The sequence below is a fragment of the Astyanax mexicanus genome, chromosome 17 (assembly GCF_023375975.1).
Source record: "Astyanax mexicanus isolate ESR-SI-001 chromosome 17, AstMex3_surface, whole genome shotgun sequence".
Classification (NCBI taxonomy): Eukaryota; Metazoa; Chordata; class Actinopteri; order Characiformes; family Acestrorhamphidae; genus Astyanax; species Astyanax mexicanus.
Window position 1 is genome coordinate 43,646,785 of NC_064424.1, and position 22,489 is coordinate 43,669,273.

The window sequence follows — 22,489 nt, forward strand, 5'->3', positions numbered from 1 at the left end:
TGAGAAAACTATTCCAGGTGACTCTCCCTCATGAAGACACTGAGATTAAAATCTCACCAAGAGTGTGCAGATCTGTCCTCAAAGATAAATGGGCTACTCAGAATAATCCAAAGTAAACTCTTCAATATTAAACTTTCAATGCAAACAAAACACAAAAAAAGAAAGAAAACACATTAAATGAAAGGAAACGTGTCCAAACTTTTGACCTATACTCTATAAAACATCAGATTTACTGCCTTTAACATTCTATTAAACATCTCACCCTTTTCTACTTCAGAGTTAGAAGTATGCAGGCTTTTGCTGGTGCTCTTGTTCTGTTTTTGCACTGTAATGTTTCACAAGCAGAACAAATCTATTGAGTTGTAGACACTAATGATGCAAACCACCAGGCTACGTGCCTTCTAATTGGGTAAGCACATTGCATTGGCTGGCTTAATTTACATAAAACTCCCTCTGCTCTTTCTACTTGTTCAGTGCACCAGAGTTCCCAAACGTAAAATACTCGGCCGTTCAGACAGCACATGGCTTCTCTTAATGAGGCTGATACTTTTTACAGAAGTAGAATTCAGTGTGGTGTATTTCTGCCCCAGACTAATGGAAATGCAAAGATTAGCCTACGAATGCCATGGATGGACAGAATTCCATATTCCATAAGTTTATCATATGCATAGGACAATAACAGGCCAGGAATAATGGTTTGTATGTGGGTAAACCAAACAGTGCTCAGCAAGGTGCACAGGTGAAATCAATATTCAGGTGATTTGCTTTGTGGTACTGCTGTGATGTGTTAGAGTGAGGTGCATTCTGGGTGTCGTAGTCCAAAGGATGGAGATCGCAGTTATTGCTGAGTGTAGGAGAAACAGGTGTGTCGAAAAAAGTAATTTCTCACCTCTCAACTGTGAAGATTGAATACAGTGTATTCGTTTTTTAGTCTAATACTAATTTTTATCTATTTATTTTACTTTACTAAGTATCAGATATGATACCTAAGTATAAGGTCACAAAACAGATGAGTCTCAAGGCCATGGGCTTCATTGTGCTTCTGATAGGGTCCGCCCCTCTCCTGAGGCTAATCTCAGATACCCAATCAGTGCAAGAGAGGGAGCCATTACATTACAGACACAGAGCAAATATGCAAATAAAAACTATTTACCAAAAATAACTATTTACAAATGTTTATGCACCCAAGATAGATAGATACATAGATAGATAGATACTTTATTGATCCCCGAGGGGAAATTTCAGATGTCAGCATCAGGTATGTATAGTACACAAAGTTACAAAAGGATAAAATATAACGATATATATAAATACAATAAAATTAAAAGATAAAATGAATAGTATAAAAGTACAGTCTTTAGTGTGTGTGTGTGTGTAATGGAGAATGGATGTGCATAAAGTTAAGATAACTTATGTCACACAGTTATATAATAATTTAAATTTAGCAGTGCAAAAGATACATAGTGAATGAACTACTAGTGCAAAATAGGGTAGAACTATAAAAATAGTGTTATAGGCATCAGCAAGTCTGAGAGTGTGTCCGTAGATGGGGCTGTGTCCATGGTGTGGCCAGAATTGCCGGATTGAAAAAGTGTAACAGAGTCTTTAGTTTGCTGTGCTGAGAGGAGTTGAACAGTCTTATGGCCTGAGGGACAAAAGACTTTCGGAGTCTGTCTGTAAAGCAGGACCGGGACAGCAGTCTACCGCTTATCTCAGGTCCTTTATCTTATCATGAAGTTTATTCACTTGGAAAAAAATAATTTAGAGTAGAAAAGACTTTTAATTATTTTTTTTTTTTTAAGAAAGAAACAACAATCACAAATAAAGCATAGCATTACATACAAAGAGGTGATTAATTGATTAATAAAGTAACAGTTGGACTCACCTTAAATTCAGTGGGGTTTTTCCATTATTTAAAATGTTCTGTATTGTAGATTAATACTAAAATAATCCAAACTATGAAGAATAACATATAGAATTATTTAGTTAATAATAAAAAAAGTGTATATATATATATATATATATATATATATATATTAAACACAGGCTTCCAATACAATATACAGTGAAAAATGGTCTGAAAGGGTTAAAATCTACAGCTTTCTATTTAATGTTATTGAAGATTAGATCAGATTTGTGTTTAAGACGATATAAAAAAGGTATTTTACTCCTGACAAAGTGTGTGTGTGTGTGTAACAGCATCGCTAACACATCCACCATAACATAGCAGACAGAATGAGTGCAAGTGATGACGCAGCAGGACGAGAGAGTACTTACTGCTTCATTTCTGCAACTCCTTATTCTCCTCTCTCTCTCTCTCTCTCTCTCGCACAGCTGGTCAGGGCCGCTATTTTTACAGGCTCTGCCGTGTGACAAACCTGCTTTAAATAGCCAAACTCTCCAGCCGTTTTTCCCCGAGCGGCGGGCCGGGGCTGGATGTTGCTCATTACTCCTGCTGCTTCCTGATTGCGGTCAGAACCCCGGGCTTACTGCGCCGGGGCGCTAGCGGCTAAGCTAACAGCTCACACCACAGCGTGTGTACATTACGTGTTCTGTGAGGAAATTAAGCGGTAACATTCTGGTCGGAACAAACAAGAGCTTTTGAAGTGATGGAGACGTGGAAACAGGATGAGAAGAGGGCTGGAGGGAGTGTAGATGCTGAGATCTGAAGGAGAGGGAGAGATAAAAAAAAAAAGAGCGGGAACTTGATAAAGCACAATAGATCTCCAAAAATGTTGAGACAGTTATTGGTGACTAATCCTAAGTGAGCAATTTTAAGTTAAACATTTTTTTTTTTTTTTTTTTTTTTTTTTTTTTTACAGTACCAGTCAAAACTCCTGGTCTTCTTTTTCTGGGTTGGTCCTGATGAGAGCCAGTTTCATCATGACATTTTTGATGTTTTTTGCAACTGCACTTGAGGATACTTTTAATGTTCTTGAAATATTTAATTTCATATTTCCTTAATTTCATTTCAAAAGTATTTTTTTTTTCTTTTCTTAGTTGAATAGTTTTTGCTTCTCATTATATGGATTAGAATATTATTTAAATATTCACTATTCACTGTATAACGGTAACTCTACCTCTTCACAACTTTACAACTGATGCTCTCAAACACATTAAGAGACAAGAAATATTAATTTAAAGTTATTTATTTGTATTTAAATTCTATAGTTACTGAAATAACAAAATAGATGCAGAGCTTTCAGACATCAAATAATGCAAAGAAAACAAGTTTATATTAATTTACGAGTTTTAAGAGTTTAGAAATCAATATTTGATGGAATAACCCTGTTTTTTAATCACAGTTTTCATGCATCTTGGCATCATGTACTCCTCCACCAGTCTTACACACTGCTTTTGGATAACTTTATTACAAGTTCAGTTAGGTTTGATGGCTTGTGATCATCCATCTTCCTCTTGATTATATTCCAGAGGTTTTCAATTTGGTAAAATCAAAGAAACTCATCATTTTTAGGTGGTCTTATTTGTTCCAGAGCTGTATTAAAATGTTTAGAAAATATGAAGTAAAATTTCCTTATAATTTCCTATAAATTTAAATACCATCTTTTGGCGCTTGTGCTTTTTTCAGGAGATTGTTAACTTCAACTGCCGTAAGCTGGTGGCCACCATGCCTCTGTTCGCCAACGCCGACCCCAACTTTGTGACGGGAATGCTGAGCAAGCTCAAGTTCGAGGTGTTCCAGCCCAACGATTACATCATCCGCGAGGGAACTGTGGGTAAAAAGATGTACTTCATCCAGCACGGCGTCGCCAGCGTCATCACCAAGCACAACAAGGAGATGAAGCTCACAGACGGCTCCTATTTCGGAGGTGAGTTTTTTTTTTTAGCTGCTGCTCTGTAGCTTTACTATTAAACATACATAACAATATGCTTTTATACACCTTTATACTTATACTGTATATACTAGTAACCAGTGGTGTGCAGTGAGGCCCTTCTAACCCTTCAGAGAAGCGGTGACAATAGGTGCATGTAAATAATTACATAATATTTAATAAGGAAATCTATACTATAGTTATTGTAAACTATAAGCATATATTATATAAATTAACTAAAATAAAATAACAGTAACTAATTCAAATAATTACTTTTTTAATTTACATTTTTCAGTTGTTACAGGACTCTTTGTCTGATTGACAGCGGTTTTAACCAATCAGAGCTTTTAAAAAATGCTTCTGCCCATGTGACTGTGTGACCCTTCTGCTGATTTTGAGAAGGGTGCAGTAATGAATCTATTAGCAAGGTCGTAGGACAATCTAACCTATCAGATTCATGATTTTCAGTATGGGGGCGTGGCCATGACTGTGAAACACCTTTGTAACGCCATGGCCATTATATTAACTGCACGCCACTGCTAATACATATGGATTAATCTAGAATTTAGCATTTATGTAACATTTCCCAGATAAACCATTTAATATTTCCCCCAAAAAACTAAAAAATCTAACAAACAAAATTAATTTTCCACTAATAATAATAATGGTTGGGGTGAATTTTTAGACAGAATTAATGCATAAAATATTAACTAAAATTGTTATCTTAATCACCTGATTTAAATTTTAATTTTCTATAAAATAATCAATACATATTAAACTATTTATACAGTAGCACTCAAAAATTTGGACACATTCTCATTCAATTATTGAATTTGTTTCCTACATTATAAATTAATATTGAAATCTTACAGAATATTAAGGAATGCATAAGGAATCATGTAGTAACTTAAAAGTGTTAAACAAACCAAAATACTCATACAAGTATGAGGCTGGTAACTCTGATTAACTTATCTTATGCAACTCCTATCTTGAGGGAACTCTTGGTCTTCCTTTCCTGGGGTTGTCCTGATGAGAGCCAGTTTCATCATAATCTTTTTTTTGTCAGATCTTTATTGTTTTAAGTATTTTATTTTTTTACTTAGTTGTGTATTTATTGCCATAATATTAGGATTAGAATATTACTCAAGTAGGACTATTTACTGTATATAAGTAATTAACGCTTGATGAGTTCAGCACAGCTGTTAACTGAAAGCCTGAATTCCAGGCGACTCTACCTCATAAAGCTGACTGAGAAAATCCAGCCAAGATATGCAAAACTGTCGTCTAAGCAAGTAATATATAAAACATGTATACCATATAAAATATAACATTCTGGTTTGTTTGACACTTTTTTGTTTACTGAATAGTTCCATGTTTTTTTCATAGTTTGGATGAATTTATTATTAATCTACAATACAGATTTTAAAACATGGTTCTGTATATATTTGTATATATTAGAATTGAGTAAAATATAGATATTTCAGCATCCACACACTCTCTCTCTCTCTCTCTCTTCACCGTGGTTCGTACAGTTTCGGAGTGGAATTGAGGTGTCTGTGCTGTTATATAACGTTCATCTGTCTATCAGACGGGGGCGCCCTGCTCTCTCTTCTCCAGCCAAATGCTGAATCAGTGGAGTCGAACCGAAAGAATAACGTCACCCTCAGCTCTACCGCATCAAATATTCACCCAAGCTGTTTACCGTATCTAATTACCATCTCCCTTAACTCACACCCGTTTCCTGTTTCCAGTTCCAGCATTCTTAAATCTTTTATTTGATTTTTTAGCTCGGCTTCCAAAAACAGCCTCATCTCAGGAGGCTAAAAATAGATACCAGGTACCTTAAACCTTTTTTTTATGTTAGAATCTGAAGCTTATTTACATCACAGACGGAAATATTGTTAAATCAATATTAACTAACTTCCTGTTAAGGTTTTTTCATGGCTCAGGCTGATCAAGGTGGTTCACCTGGTTGGCCTGATCTTTACTCTTAAACACAGTGGGTTTGAGGAGGTTTCAGGGACAGGGACTCTAGTCTTATACTATATATATATATATATATATATATATATATATATATATATATATATATATATATCCTTTGGCCTGATATGGACACACTGCCCATACCATCTTGTGCTATATTGCACACATTAAAGTCAATTGATTGAAAACGTTGTTGGGAATCCCAGTCAAATATTTCCACAGCCAGTCCAGAGAGAAACATGGGTCAAGTAAAAAAAAAACAAAAAAAAACTAGTTTATTTACTTATTGTAAAAAGCTAAAATCTGTCTGTCTGTCTATCATTTTCAATGCAGCCGAGCAATTACAAAATTACAGGGACTGATAAATAAGTTTAAATTACAAAAACAAGCAAACAGTATAACATTTAATTAAGAAGAAATAAAATAAATCAAAGAATAAAAGGATATGCAGACAAGCTGAAATGTAAAGCAATAAAACAAAGAGATAAACAATGAAAGAAATAGAGGACTAAAATAACATCAAAATATAAAAAATATTCAAATGAAATAACTAAAATAAAGTAAAAAACTAAAGTATAGAAAAAATAAAGACAAAAAAAATAATAAACCAATAATAAAACAAATACAAGGTAATAAACCAATAATAAAACAAATACAAGGATTAAATAAATAAAAAGGTAAACAAAAGGTAAAAATTAAATAAATAAAAAGGTAAAAGAAAAAAGAACTCACCTAAAACAGTTAACGTCTGTCTGGAGGTGGCTAGAGACTAATAGTTTCAAACGATTTAATGATTTAGTTCTTGCATTCTTGCTGAGTGGTCTAGCGGTCTAAAGCACTGCCACTATGATTGGGAGATCACTGGTTCGAATCCCGGTCATGTAGCTTGACATCAGCTGCCGGAGCTCTGAAAGAGCACAATTGGTCTTGCTCTCTCAGTGTGGGTGCAGTAAGTAGATGGCTAGGGTGATGTGGATCAGCACAAGGCTGCGTCTGTGAGCTGATGTATCGGAATCGAGTGTTAGGGCTGTGAGGCGGTGGCTGACTTCACATGAGTTGTTAAGCCTAGCTTAATTAGGATAAAAATGAGGAGATTTAGAATTAGAATTAAATTACCAATAAAAAAAATAAAATATTTAAAGTGTACCTTTAAATACTTTTTCTCTTTTCCATTTATTCCAGTGTCTTATCCTTAAATAGCTTCACAGCTTCAGCTGTTGAGGTGAGGCAGATCCTTCAGAATTAGATTCACACCACTGATTTTTTTTTGGAATTCCACCTGAAATGAAGCAAAGAAGAACTTATTATAACTCAGTGTCCAAAATCCAGACGCACTGAAGGCATTAGCAGTACAGAACGAGGACAGATGGCTGGCATTATAAAGTAATTCTATTGTGATCACATTATCGCACGCTGGCGCCAGGTGAATGAAAGAAATATGAAGTTAATAATCGGGGGTATTATTCCCGCCGGCACATTCTCTATCCAATTTCAGCGCAGTATAATCGCGGCAGGCCCGCGCAATTCGGAGGTTATGTCGTAAATGAACTTGCTTTATTCTCTTGGCATGTTTCTCCTCGTGTAATCCGGGCCGGATGAGGGGGAACCGCAAATTAAAACGATACTGAAGAATTCCACCCCCCCCCCCCCACCCTACATTGCGTGGCACAAAGGTTGCGTTCAGCTTTGCCACAGCACGTTGTGATGCCAGCCACCTGCTCCAGCGAATGCCCATCTGCTGCTGGTATTTTTACCCGTGGCGTTAGCTGTGCCCGCGTGCAGCTCGTGTGTGCGTTCGTGAGTGTGTGTGTGCGTGTGTGTATTGAAGCAGCTGGTCATGTCAGGAAGTAATCTCTTCCTCTTCGTTGCATCATATGCAAACCCATCACACACACACACACACACACACACACTGCTGTGACCTCTGACCTCTGACAGACACACACACATATATGTACACACACATGTGCCAGCCAGCTGTGGTCATGCAATGCTAATAATGGCAGCGGCCAAACATCCATAAAAAAACTGAAATCTAACAGAATTTAATACACTGCTTTTCTGTGTATCCAAATACTTTTGGCAGCTACATCCAGCTAATATAAGTCATATTCATTGCTGACACAGATGTGCAAAAATGCACGCACGCACACACACACAGAAGGTACCGCAGCATCCGGTCCAGCACGACCAGATTCTGCAACAGCTTCTACCCCCAAGCCATCAGACTCCTTAACTGCAGAGACTGAACTGATGGTTTTTCTGTACATGCACACACACTCTTACCCCACTTACCCCAGAAAATGGAAAGCACTAAAAACCCTACTACCTCACTGGACTCTATTGCACACTGTTTTATTAAAAGATAAAAGATAATAAAAAAACACTTTTATTAAAAGACAAGAAATTCAAGTAGTTAACTCTTGACGAGTTCAGCACAGCTGTTAACTGAAAGCCATTGCTGGAAAGCTCATCTGGGTAAGAGGTGCTATTCTTTTAATTTGAAGAATTAGATTAGTTCAGATGACTTTAGTATTAATCTACAGTGCAGGACATTTTAAAATAATAAAATGAACACATTCATATTATTGATATAATATGATAATATGATAAGTAGATAATTTCATTCATGCTGATGGATAAAGGATGGTCACAACCAGATTTCTCTAGGCTGAAGGGAGAAGATGAACACCAGATGAACCAGCACCACTTCTGTTCCCACGTTTAACGCTAATGCTAGCGCTACACAGCAAAGTGATGGACACTTGTCACACTTTAGCAGCTCTAAATGTCGAGCACAGAATCAGAGGCGCTAAAGATGGGTCTGTTTGCCACTGGCCAAGACCCAGGAGGAGAGCTGTGGGCAGGAAGCCTTTAGTGTGGTCAGCAAGACAATTAGCAGCACAGATGGAAAATTTCATAATGTTTCATTACTCTGACGCCCTCAGACTGCCTCCCTCTTCCTCTCTCTCTCTCTCTCATTAATTGTGATAGTCTTTGTAGACTACTCCCACGTAAGGCTACAGTATGCTTATTTAGTAGGGATGCAGAAAACTACTAGTGCATCTAAAAAAAACAATAAATATCAATGAAAAGTTTCTTTATTTCAATAATTCAGTTCAAAATGTGAAACTCATATTATATATGTGTATTATTTACACACAGAGTGATCTATTTTTGTCTGTTTTATGTCTTTTATTGTTGATGATTATGGCTTACAGCCAATGAAAACCCAAAAATCAGTATCTTAGAAACTTATAATATTATTTAGGACGAGTTGGTACTTTTGGCAGTGTGGGCAGTGTGCCAAGTCCTGCTGGAAAATGAAATCTGCATCTCCATAAATGTTGTCAGTAGCAGAGGGAAGCATGAAGTGCTTTAAGATTCTGTGGGAAAGCAAAACTGCACTGACTTTAGACTTGATAGTAAAACACAGTGGATCAACACCAGCAGATGACATGTCTCTCCAAACAGTGGATTTCATTTTCCAGCAGGATTTGGCACACTGACCACACTGCCAAAAGTACCAGTTGGTCTTATATAATATTCTACATTTCTACATCCTACATTCTACTAAGACACTGATTTTTGGGTTTTCATTGGCTGTAAGACATAATAATCAACATCAAAAGAAATAAATGCCTAAAATAGATCACTCTGTGTGTAAAATATCTATATAATATACGGATTTCACATTCTTAACTGAATTACTAAAACAAAGCAACTTTTCTATTATATTGTAATTTTTTGAGATGCACTAGTATATTAATGGATCAGATGTCACATCGGAAGTTCTAACACAAATCAAACAAATATATACATATATAGAAAATAAGGTTGAAGGAATAATCTATTAGTGTTTTTTTACTGTGTGTCGTGATCTTCCTGTCCAGTTATAATCCCTGATTAGTGATTTTGTGTCTGCCTTTTGATGAATCAAGGTATTTAAATGGTCCAGTAGAAGAAAGTTATTTTGGTCTAATGCAGATTCCACTTTAAATAGGGGAACATTAGCAGTTTTTGGAAGATTGCATTAGAGTTGCAATATGTGGCAATATAATTGCAATACTCCGCAAACCTCCAGCTCTCTGTCTCTGTGCTGAGCTAGTGTGTGTTACAGTGCCATTTGAGGCTAATGAAGCAATTAGAGAAGGAACGCTCAGTACTCCTGCCTGTCTCACACACACTCACGCATGCACACACACTCACGCTCACTCACACTAGTCCACACACTCACTCACGCACGCACACACACACACACACAGCCACATGAAGTCTGCAGGAGTAAGGCTGCTTTTCCATTAAAACGCTCCAACACCTTGTTCCCACTCTCTGCTGGAGAGCATGGTTAGCATGTCCCGGAGGCTAGACACACACACACACACACACTTTTCACAGCAGTCAGTGCATGTGTGAGTGCACACAGGAAGGAAAGTCAAGGGCATTGTTCTCAGATGGGCCAAATAATGTGAGAAATGATGCCACCTCTTATCTGGCACATGCATAGTTATGAACAGCAGCAACAGGATTCTCTCTCTCTCTCTCTCTCTCTCTCTCTCTCACACACACACAGCAATTCTTTTTAAAACATCATCAGTATGTGTGGTCAAATACCCATTCAATACAATCAAATCCTCACAGCAATTCTCCAAAATATAGGAGAAATCATTGTCTGGACTGTAGAGACACTTACTCCGACTTTTAGAAATGGGCCTGTGCTAATCCCCCTGCACCGGAGAGGACCACTTCCAGCAGACGCCCAAACTGCTCTGAGAGGCAGTAATGGAAGTGAGGCTGGGACCTCTGATCTTAGCATTAGACCTCAGGGATGGACACAGTCCACTTCAAACAGTAAAAATAGTCTTTAAAAAGGATTATGTCTTCAGAAAACATGGACAGACGTGTGAGATCACACAAAATATAGCTACCCGACCTTTAACTGTGAGCCACGGCTAAGCATGTTCTCAGAACAGCAGGTAGTAACTGTAGTAATAGTCTGTTTAAACAGTTAAAGGAGAAATGCAGTGTAAAATGGTTACCAATGCAAAAAAATCACAAAATCACTATTTTTGCACCATTAACAAACTTTTTTTTTTTCTAATAAATTGGGTAATTGCCAATTACGCAACCCACTCATTAGGACTCCCCCAATCACTAGTGATGCCCCAACACCAGGCAGGTGAAGACTAGCACATGCCTCCTCCGATACATGAAGGCAGACTCCGTCCCTCCCCCACCCCCCCCCCCCCCCCCCCCCCCCAAATTGCTGAGTAGCATCACAGCGCTAACGCTCGGAGAAAAAAGCGCAGCTAATCGGTTCCGAAACATCAGCTCACAGACGCAGCCTTGTGTTGATCGACATCACCATAGGAGAGATGAGGGGAAAGAGCACCATCTACTGTACCCACCCAGAGAGAGCAAGACCAACTGTGCTCTCTCAGGGCTCCGGCAGCTGATGTCAAGCTGCATAAACGAGATTCAAAACAACTCCTAAACTCCTGATCATAGTGGCAGTGCTTTAGCCTGCTGGACCACTTTAGAGCGGCATTAACAAGTAGCTCAACTTAAAGTAGCTCCACGCTTCATTTCAAAGTTCTCTGTTTTTTGTTTTAAATGTCAGGGCCTTGAAATTCTACTCTGAGCTTGTTAATGGTTTGGGGAATTGTTCAGTTTGTAAGAGCAATGGGATCATGATTATTAGAGCAGAGCTATACATTTTTAAACGTTTTTAAGCAACTTTAAGACAATTGGTAAAAAAACATTGCTGAAATATATTTTATAGCAGCACGAGACAGTAAAGATAATTTAGGTGTGTTTCAAACCCCAGTGCACAATCCATAGCGCTGTATAGTGGTTCTCTACAGCAGCATCTGTTAAGCTAACTACAGCAGCAGCCTTTGAGTTTCAGACTCATTAACTTGCAGACAGCATGATAAATAGAAGTGCAGCTGCGGAGGAGACGGTGCACGGGTCTGATATGCTTTTCTGATACGCAGCCTTTATTTACATCAACACTATAGCTCTCCCCTCTCCACACGCCGTCGCCTCATTTCACTGCTAATCTAGCAAACACCCAAGGTTGCACACACTGGTTAATTTGGTTTCCTGCAGTAATTAGTCTTTATCTTTACCTTGTTGTCTTTGTTTTCGGTTGCATTTACTGCGGCAGATCTGTAGCCCAACACTGAAGAAACATAATGTAGTCATTTTAGAGCTGCAGTCCTCAATACATTTCTTTTAAATTGCCAGCAAGCGTAGGGGACAAAATATTTTCTGAATTAATGGCAGCAATGTGCTTCTGCAACTACAGTATCTCCCCAAAACCAAATATATTCTTTGTATTCATTGTATTCTATATCCTTCTGGGAGTTTCTCCTGCCATAATAGCTTTTACTGATTACCTGAGCAACTTGTAATGCTGCTAATGATGCTGATACAAGATCTACTGTGAACATGGAGATATCAAAACAGCAGTCTTCGTCTGTTCATCTGGACTTGGCATGCCACTAGCTGCACTATTGTAACATTGGTGAAGTGGACAGGAAAACACTGTGTTTAACACTGTGAGAACTGTGTAACTCTGTGTAACCCAAGTCATTTTGGTATTAAATCCTTTAATATTACTAGAAGGGGCATACTGTGTACATGTTCATATTTTACTTGTTTTTCACATAAATCTATTGTAAGGAATGGAAGAGGGAAGTAAGGCCTCAGTCCACATGCTTCTTTCCCTTTTTTTCTGTGACTGTTCTATATCTCTCAGCTTGTCCAGAAATGTACGTGTCCTTTAGTGGTGGCTCAAAGTACAATTTTTCTTTTAAATTGACAGCTGATCTCCCCAAAGCCAAATATATTAAATGTAAAAAGACAGAGTGTCTCCCAGTATATGCTGGGAGCTTTTCTTGCCATAATAGCTTTTACTGGTTCCCTGAGAAACTTCTAATGCTGCTAATGGTCCTGATGCAAGATCTACTGCAAGCATGGAGATTTCAAAAAAGCAAACTCAGTAGCGGTTTCTCGTAATGGTTCTATGGCTCACAGCTCAAAGCACAACTTACATTTGTAGCTTGTAGGAGGAGCCCAGGAGCAATACTAACCAGTTCATACATGATTCAGCTTGAAGGGGAATACTGTGTACATTATGTTATTAACTAAACTACAGTGTTAGTCTGAATAAACCATATCAACCATATACATATGAACATTGTTTTCCAAAGGAAATAAATGAAATGCTTTTTAAATTACTGTTATATGTCTCTCAGCTTGTCCAGAAATGTGTGTCTCCTTTAGTGGTGGCTCAAAGCACAAATTACAATTATAGGAGGAGCCCAGGAGCATAAAATATCAAGTCTCAAACATCTACTGCAAACATGGAGATATCAAAACAGCAAACTCAGCAATAGTTTTTTAGTAACGGCTCTATGTCTCACAGCTTGTCCAGAAATGTGTGTGTGGGCTCAAAGCAAGAACTACACTTGTAGGAGGAGCACAAAATATCAAGTCTCACATTTGCATTATCGCTTTAAAAAAAACAAAAAGACTAAACCCTAAACCATTTGGCATGGAGGATATGTCTGTGTACTCTGGTTCGTAGACACATAACAATATGCAGATCAGTTTATCGATAATACCTCCCCCCTGCTGACATCCAATCATCTGCGTCTTGCTGCTATCAGAGGCACACTGCTCAGCCCAATTAGCTGTCCCGCTTCTAAACCCATACATCACCCAGTGGGGTGTAGTGCCTAATTAAGGGGTATACTGTTTCCATTGGTCTGAATCAATCATATTTACTACATCATTTTAAACATGTTCATGTTTTTTTTTTTTTTTTTTTTGCTTATTTTCACAGAAATCTGTCTACTAACGAAAGGCCGGCGCACGGCCAGCGTCCGCGCCGACACGTACTGCCGCCTCTTCTCCCTGTCTGTCGACCACTTCAACGAGGTCCTGGAGGAATACCCCATGATGCGGCGCGCGTTCGAGACGGTGGCTATTGACCGCCTGGACCGCATCGGTAAGACTGAACGCACTTTTTCTTTACTCTTCTATTCTTGTCGTCTCTTAACCGGGCTGGCCTGTGCCATGTGTCTTTGTCCAGTGTGTGTGAGTGTGTGCGATGAGTGTGTGTGATGTCCTTACTGTACGTCTGTCTGTGTGTGTGTGTGTGTGTATTCCTTCATCACACCTGTCTGCCATCATGCTGCATGCTTCCTCTGTATGCTACGATGCCTCTCTATTTGTTCTTATCTGTTTATCTAATAATAATAATAATATTAATATTATTAATAATGTCTCGTACAGATTAAGGAAGTAATCCAGCGCCGAGCGCAGTGTGTAGAGTGTGTGAGCGGTATCTGAGTGTAAGACTGTATAGCTGCACAGTAACAGCCTGTCTATGGGAGGCAGTGCATGTGGCTGTTCTTGTCATGGTCCGGTTGTTGTGCTGGTTTTTTCTGTCCAGTGTCCAACCCGGCTGGACACGCCGCAAGCGGACTGAGGCAAATCCTCACCTGCATGAGCCTCAACCTCTACCCCTCCCTCCCCCCTCCCCCTTTCCAAAACTCTGCACACCTGGGTATGAGCACACCCCGCCCCCTCTCACCTCAGCCATAACAGCGTACACGCAGCTTACTGCTACAGCGCCCCCTTATGCTGGGGAGGCTTTGAAGCACTAACAGTAAAAAAAAAAAAAAAAAAGTGAAAGATCTCTGAATGTCCTTTATTATAAATATATGTACATGTATAAATATATGTATTTTAGTGTATTTAGTTTTTTTAAAAATAATGTCATTCAGATCATTTTTCTTTCTTTCTTTTATTTTTTTCTATTTTATTTTTATTTATTTATTTATTTTTTACTTTTGAAGATGTTTGTTCTGCAGAAAGTTAGATGGCAGCATCAAAGTACTAAAAATGGAAAGGGACGTATTAAAAGTAGACATTTTTTATATTATTATAGACTTCCTTGTTATTTGCTTTGTTTTTAATGTTTTTTTTTTTTAGCTTTTTGATTTTCTCATTATTTTTATTTTATTATTTTCCAGCTGTCACACTGGATACTGCATGTGTCGTTTTAATAATTTCTTCTCTTTCTTTTTTATATATATTTTTTTCTTATTTTTGTTTAATTGTTCCTTTTTTGTACTATTATTTGTTTGATGCTCATAAATCTAAGCGTGTTACCAGTGAGGAAAGAAACATCCTCAAAATCTGAAATATTTATTAGTATCAGTGGCAGCTGGTGCATGAGCTCCACAATAAAAGATTAAAAATATATATATTTTTTAGATAAATTGGTACTAATTGGTCTTATATAATATTCTAAATGTAATGCATCTCTATAACACAATTTGAACTGAATTATTGAAATACAATCAGTGGAATTAATGGGTGGTAATGATTGCGACCTGCAGTGTCTGGCCAGAACTGTCCTTATGAAAAGAAAAAAAAAACGACCACATCCGCACAGTTCAGGAGACTCCACACTTGTTTAGCTTGTTTTACCATAGGAGAGGGCAAAAGTCCTGGGAAATTATACTAGTTCCTGTCTCTTGAATTGTGGCATATCAGTGTATTGTGTTTTATAGGTTATAAAAAATATATATATAATTGTGTTTAAATCATTAATTTAGGTGCCTTTTATTACTAGTCACTTATTATTAGTTTTTAGACGTTTGCACATGTTGGAAATGATATATTGAATAAACCAAAAAAGGTTTTTTTTTTTTTTTTTTTTTTTTTTTTTTTAACTTAATGCAACCATACAAAACAATAATTTTAACTGAAGTCAGGAAATTATGAACTAAACTGGGTTTTATGTTTTACCAGCTGCCACTGATTTACTAGATCAATATGTTTTTGCTTTATTATCGAAATATTAAAATATTAATTGATTATTTCACATTTGTATTTAATTCATCTTTCTGACATACAGAATGCATAAGGTTTACTCTATGTATTATTACCACAGCCGTGTTGTGTACTCATTCCAGTTAAAACGCAGGATGCTCTCTGCATGCATTCTTTATAGGCTTTCCACAGAGAACTTTAAATAAGTGATGCTTCAAACTTACTTTACATTCAGTCATCTTGACTCATGCCAGTGCACTGTGTTCCAGGCTCCAGGTGGGTACACTGTGAAGCTGAGTTCTAGATATGACTATAGGGCTCAGTTTAAGTGCTTATTAGCTGGAGCACTTGTTTTATTTGCATTTTGCCTTTTCTATCTTAAACTGAGCCCATTAGCCTGTTCTCAAACTGCAGACTCAGCTTCATAATATAAACCCTGGTGTTTCCCAGAATCCACATACAGTGTGTGATGAATTTGAATTGTGCTGAAAATTCAAATGTGGGCATTTATGGTCAAACTCTAAAAAGTCTACTTTTTAGAACACTTTAGGTTTATTATGAATATTCATGGGGCATCCACTTGATGTTTTTTTTTCTGTTTGTTTTTTTTTCCCATCGTAAAGTTTTAAGGTTTTAAGTCACATTAAGTCATGTCTGCATTGACTTACATTGATTTACATGTTACATAGCATATTTAAAAAAATATATATTAATAATAAAAAATGTAGGTGTGCATTACTTTATATTCCTATATAGCCAATAGAATATTGTTTTGCATTACATGTTTTGTTTAATAATGGCACATTTCTAGTATATTTTTTTCTGGACATTTGATGACATTTTAATATTAAAATATACCACTAAAGTTCTCTAAACATACAAAGTAAATACATTTAGTTTAATCCAATTAAAGTTCAGTATTTCCATTAATCCATACACTATGGTTATAGTAGTATGGAAAATGTGCTTATAGCTTCTTCATATAACAAATAACACTAATTTCTGATTTTGCAGCAAATAAGACAAAAGCTGATGCTAAGCCAGTTCACTGTGACCAGTCAATGCGAAGTATACCATTTTCTCTTCTAAGCATATGAGCAGAATGTGAATGTCACTAACAGAGCATGCAGCATTCACATACTTTACAATGACATATGGTTCTGTTCAAGAGTCAGAGACCACCCTTCTGTTATTTATTTTTCTAATTAAAATGGCCATTAAATATAATGATAAAATTAGGTATAATATAATCCACTTGCGCAAAGAAGATAAAGATAATGGAAAGTGGAAAAAAATAGGAAATGAATAAAATACAAAGATATGTGGATCTGTACCAACCATGCAACTTTTATACATTTAAAAACTTCCATATTCTTTTTTTTTTATTTTACTATTTTTACACTGTAAAAATATTCCTCAACAAATCAGCGGAGCTGATGAAACTCCAACACTGAACTGACCACCCCAGAGTCTAGACCTCTGTATCATTGAATGTCCAGTGTTTGGGCAGAAAATGCACACAGAAAATGAGACTGAACTTTGGAAAGTTAGTACTCCAAATACTAAAATACTAAAACAAAAATAAAATAATACAAAAATATATATACAGCTCTGGAAAAAAAATAAGAGACCACTTAAAAATTTTGAGTTTCTTTGATTTGACCAAATTTTACCAAAAACTCTGGAATCACAGCCATCAAACTAAGTTGAACTGCTTGAATTTTTGCACCAGGAGTAAAGCAGCATAACGTTTTCCAAAAGCAGTGTGTAAGACTGGTGGAGAACATGATTCCAAGATGCATGATTAAAAACTGATTCAATATCAGGGTTATTCCACCAAATATGGATTTCTGAACTCTTAAAGCTCTTTATGAATATGAACTTGTTTTCTTTGCATTATTTGAGCCTCTTTTTTTGTTATTTCAGCCATTTTTCATTTTCTGTAAATAAATGCTTTAAATGACAATATTTTATTTGCAATTTGAGAGAATTGATGTTCATAGTTTATAAACCAAAACAACAATGTTGATTTTACTTAAACATAAACCTATAAATAGCTAAATCAGAGAAACTGATTTAGAAACTCAAGTGGTCTCTTAATGTTTAATTTTAAGATTTTTTTATATATATGTAATAGCAATGACTTAAAGGCCGTTTTGACTGGAAATTAAATATATGAAGGTGGTCTCTTGACTTTTGCACAGTTCTATATAGATGCATGCCAAGCTGCTTGATTCTAAGCAACTGTTGATCCCCGTTAAGTTCTCCAGCAGGTTATTTTTGAAGGTTTTACTCCGTAAAATCGGTTTATTTAATTAACTGGAACGGCAGATATACTTTTTTTATTTTATTTTATTTTTTTTCGAATGATATACATATGTTTTATACTTGTTTTGTTTTTTGTTTTTGTTGTTTTTTTTTTCATTCTTGTTATTCTATTCTTTTCTTTTCTCTTTTTTTTTTTTGTATGTTTGTTTGCCAGATTCAGGCATGAGAATATTGACTTGCTTTGCATTACTGTGACGCCCAAGTCGTCACAAGCCTAAGAACCATTAACTGATAAGCACTGGTGAGATTTAGATTATTAATTAAAGATGATCAATCTTAAATCTAATTTAGAACTAAACGGTGTAGATTTGCCAGATTCTATGGCATTTATCCATGGCAATGCCTTTATATCACCAATATATAAGATGTGTCCAAAAACGAACACAGTCACAATGGATATTTTTCTGTCCATTTTCGATTCCCCAGCTCACCAAAACTCTAAATACTGATCCAAACCAAAATAAACTGACCAAAATTCACCAGCTCTTGCAAAACACTTCCCTTGACTGAAGTGATTTGGATGAGTCTAACCAAAACAGAGGGGTTCTGTCTCATACGAGGGAAAAATCCAGACTGTGTCATGATCGGTGCTCGTACTGTTCTTTTGGACTGCGAATGCTTGTTTCGTCCTGAGCAAAAGAATTTGACAAAAGCCAAAAGTTGCCATGCATTGACTAGAATGACATGTTTCACGATTGATGTATCTATCTTTATCTAAAAATTATTCAACCAGGAGTTCCTCTTGAGATGAGCTCATCTCGTTTTCAAGAGTGTCCTGGCCGAAGAGTAGGCAGCAGGTAAATTCCTTGTTACAATCCCAGCTTTTTACCCTCTACATCTGTAAAACTTCTCACAGGCTAAAGGCAGCACAGTGCCAGGCTCCTGGTTCCTATTGCCATTGATACAGCGCTTATAATAATAATAATAAAAAAAAAGAAATAAGATGCTACTCACTCAATGATGATACTCAGAAGAGTTTTCAGTATTTTGCAGTATTTTTAGTTATAATAAGTATAGTAAATATATACACTGGAACTGAAAAAGTGCGTTGAATTTTCTTTATTAAAATCGGTAGAACATCTCCACAAAAAAATAAATATATCCTGAGTACAGTGTTTTTTTTGTTTATGTTTATGTTGTGGAAGTGATGTACACATTTAAATCAAGTAAATTCAAAGCACTTACAGTAGGAAGGTGCATGCTACAGAAGAAGGCAAGTGATTATATATATTTGACCTCTTTTATTTTTGGTTCATGGTTTGTATATTGTATATTGTTCTATCCATAAGTACTGGGACAAAAAAAAAAAGCCAAAAAATCTGTTTTTGTCAAGAAAAAGTTTTTTTTTTTTTTTTAAACTATATCAAGCGCAGGACACTCATTCATCCAGTATTTTTATTATTAATTACTAATAAAGTCCACAGCAAAAACAACTTTTTTGACTTTATTGTCCATTTACTTACGGAGAGCACTGAACCTATACACTGTCAATGCATGCTTACTATTGTATTAAACTTTTGTCGCTGAGTTAAATAAGATAATCAAGTGCTGTATTAGACTGAAGATATACCCTATAGATGACTCCATCTTCATTCTTAATGCTACATCTGTGCTTCTATGGATTATAGTCTCTTATTAATTACTCCACTTTATCTTGTGTATCAATGAGAACCCAACTAAATCACCAAAGTATTTGGCTTTAAGGCCTATTCACACCAAGAACCCTTTTTTTTTCTTCTTTTTCCTGACGTAAAAACCTTCCATGCTCTGTTAATTAATGTAGTACTACAAGTATATCCATGCATTGATGATGGTAGAGTCTGATTAAGGTCTTTTATTAAGGTCATGTCAGTGCAGGTGTTGCTGCAGAGTAGACCAGTGCACCACCTCTCCAGAGTCTCCAGACCTTGACCCAGGGGGCCCAAACTGCTACCTGCCATTGTAGCACTGTATCATTGAAAAGTTACTTTATTTCAGTAATTCAGTTCAAAATGTGAAACTTAAATATTATATAGATGTATTACACACACACACAGAGTGATCTATTTTAATCGTTAAATCTTTTATTGTTGATGATTATGGCTCAGAAAATTTGATTATTACATACGACCAATTGGTACTTTTGGCAGTGTGGGCAGTGTGCCAAGTCCTGCTGGAAAATGAAATCTGCATCTCCATAAAAGTTGTCAGTAGCAGAGGGAAGCATGAAGTGCTGTAAGATTTTGTGGGAAAACAAAACTGCACTGACTTTAGACTTGATAATAAAACACAGTGGATCAACACCAGCAGATGACATGTCTCTCCAAACCATCACTGATTGGTGGAAACTTCACACCAGACCCCGAGCAGTTTGGACTGTGCGTCTCTCCACTTTTCCTCCAGACTCTGCTCCCTTGATTTACAAATGAAATGTAAAATTTACTGATGATCAGTGATGGTTTGGAGAGCCATGTCATCTGCTGGTGTTGATCCACTGTGTTTTATTATCAAGTCTAAAGTCAGTGCAGTTTTGTTTTCCCACAAAATCTTACAGCACTTCATGCTTCTTCCCTCTGCTACTGACAACTTTTATGGAGGTGAGGATTTTATTTTCCAGCAGGACTTGGCACACTGCCCACACTGCTTATATAATATTCTAATTTTCTGAGACACTGTTGTTTGGTTTTAATTGGCTGTAAACCATAATAATTAACTCTGTGTGTCTATAATACATCTATATAATATATGAGTTTCACATTTTGAACTGAATTACTGTAATAAAGTAACTTTTCAATGATATTCTGGCCCTGCTGTGTTAGGGAGTGCATTGCTGGTATATGGCAGGTGTTTGTGGTGAAATATATCCATTGAGTGTAGGTATAATGTAGATATACACAGACTGTAGTACACTGGCAGCTCAGTGTAATTTACCGCCACAGGCCAAAAGACTCAGCTTTATTTTGCCTCCTGAGCTCTATTTATAGAGCTTGGAAAAGCAAGGTGGCAGCCACCTGGCTAGGATCTTAAGCTCAATGGTGCACCACGCCATGCCTGGCTGTGCCCCGCTCATTAATTTAAAAGGGGAGGCAGACGCTTCTGCTATTGGGCCGTGAGAAAAATGAGACAGGCATAGAGCCATGAAACCAATCGCTCCCAATGAGCCCTGAGAGAATCTGAAGGAGAGAACAATGAAGCAACAAAGGAGGCAGAGGAACATCAGATAAAATGGTCTTTCATAACGGAGCATCGCTGGATGATTCCGCACTTTATGCAAAGGAGGTTCTAGAAGATGATTAAACAGCCTGGGCACAATGTTCTGTTTCACTGCATCTTCATATCTGCTTTAAAGGCCGTAGAACACTGACCAGCACTGCCCAACTAATACCAGCTTTAAACTGTCCAACAAACAAAAAAAAAGGAAAAAATAAATAAATTCCTGGCATGTCTGAATGAATAGATACCATTCTATATGTGAGGTACATTTTAGAACAGTCTACATAGAGGGAAAACATTCCAGAACTATGTGAATGGAATAGAACTTTAAAAACAGTCCAAATGTAGGGATAACATTCGTTTAAATGGGCTATAATATTGGAGACCAGCAGTGAGTGGAAAGATAAGATTCTATAACCGTGAATGAAGATACCATTCTAGATATTGGGGTTAACCCATTATAAAACAGGTGTAAACCATTATAAAACCAGAAACATTCTAGAACAGTGTGAACAGGGATAATTGATTCTGGAAAAGTGTAAACAGGGATAATTGATTCTGGAACAGTGTGAACAGGTTTAAAACATTCCAGAACAGTGTGAACAGGGATAATTGATTCTGGAACAGGTTTAAAACATTCCAGAACTAGAAGCATTTTAGTACAGTTTGAACAGGGATTAAACCTTCTGGAACAGTGTGAACAAGGATAAAATATTCTAGAACAGTGTGAACAGGGATAATTGATTCTGGAACAGGTTTAAAACATTCCAGAACTAGAAGCATTTTAGTACAGTTTGAACAGGGATTAAACCTTCTGGAACAGTGTGAACAAGGATAAAATATTCTGGAACAGGTTTAAAATTTTCCAGAACTAGAAGCATGTTAGTAAAGTGTGAACAGGGATTAAACATTCTGGAACAGTTTGAACAGGGATAAATAATTCTGGAACAGTGTAAAAGTGAAAACATTTCAGAACTGGAAACCTTGTGTGAATGGAAGCGCATAAGAGATAACATTTAAGAATGGTGTGAATAGGAGATTTACATTCCAGGACTGTCTAAGAGGCAGTGCTACATTCTAGAATAGTGTAAATATGAGATGAGGACCATTCCAGAAAAGAGTATGCAGGAGTAAAAAAATCCAGAATGAAGACCATTCCAAGAAATTTCCAGAAGAGTGTAAAAAGGGGGTAACATTTCAGAACAGTGTAAACAGCATGGGTACATTCTAGAACAGAAATAAAACTGTAGTCTAAAACAGTCTGAATGTGAACCAGCCAATGCCAGAGTGCATGAGAA

General features: G+C 36.7%; 1 protein-coding gene across 2 annotated transcripts in view; it reads left to right on the top strand.

Annotated features, from left to right (window-relative positions):
- Positions 1–22,489, top strand: part of LOC103022855 (potassium/sodium hyperpolarization-activated cyclic nucleotide-gated channel 1) — a 183,731-nt gene that overhangs the window by 155,319 nt on the left and 5,923 nt on the right. For both annotated transcript variants that reach the window (XM_022676552.2, XM_022676548.2), the window contains exons 6-7: positions 3,590–3,830; positions 13,672–13,836. In XM_022676552.2, coding sequence (XP_022532273.2) covers positions 3,590–3,830; positions 13,672–13,836 — 406 coding nt within the window. The remainder of the gene's footprint in view (positions 1–3,589; positions 3,831–13,671; positions 13,837–22,489) is intronic.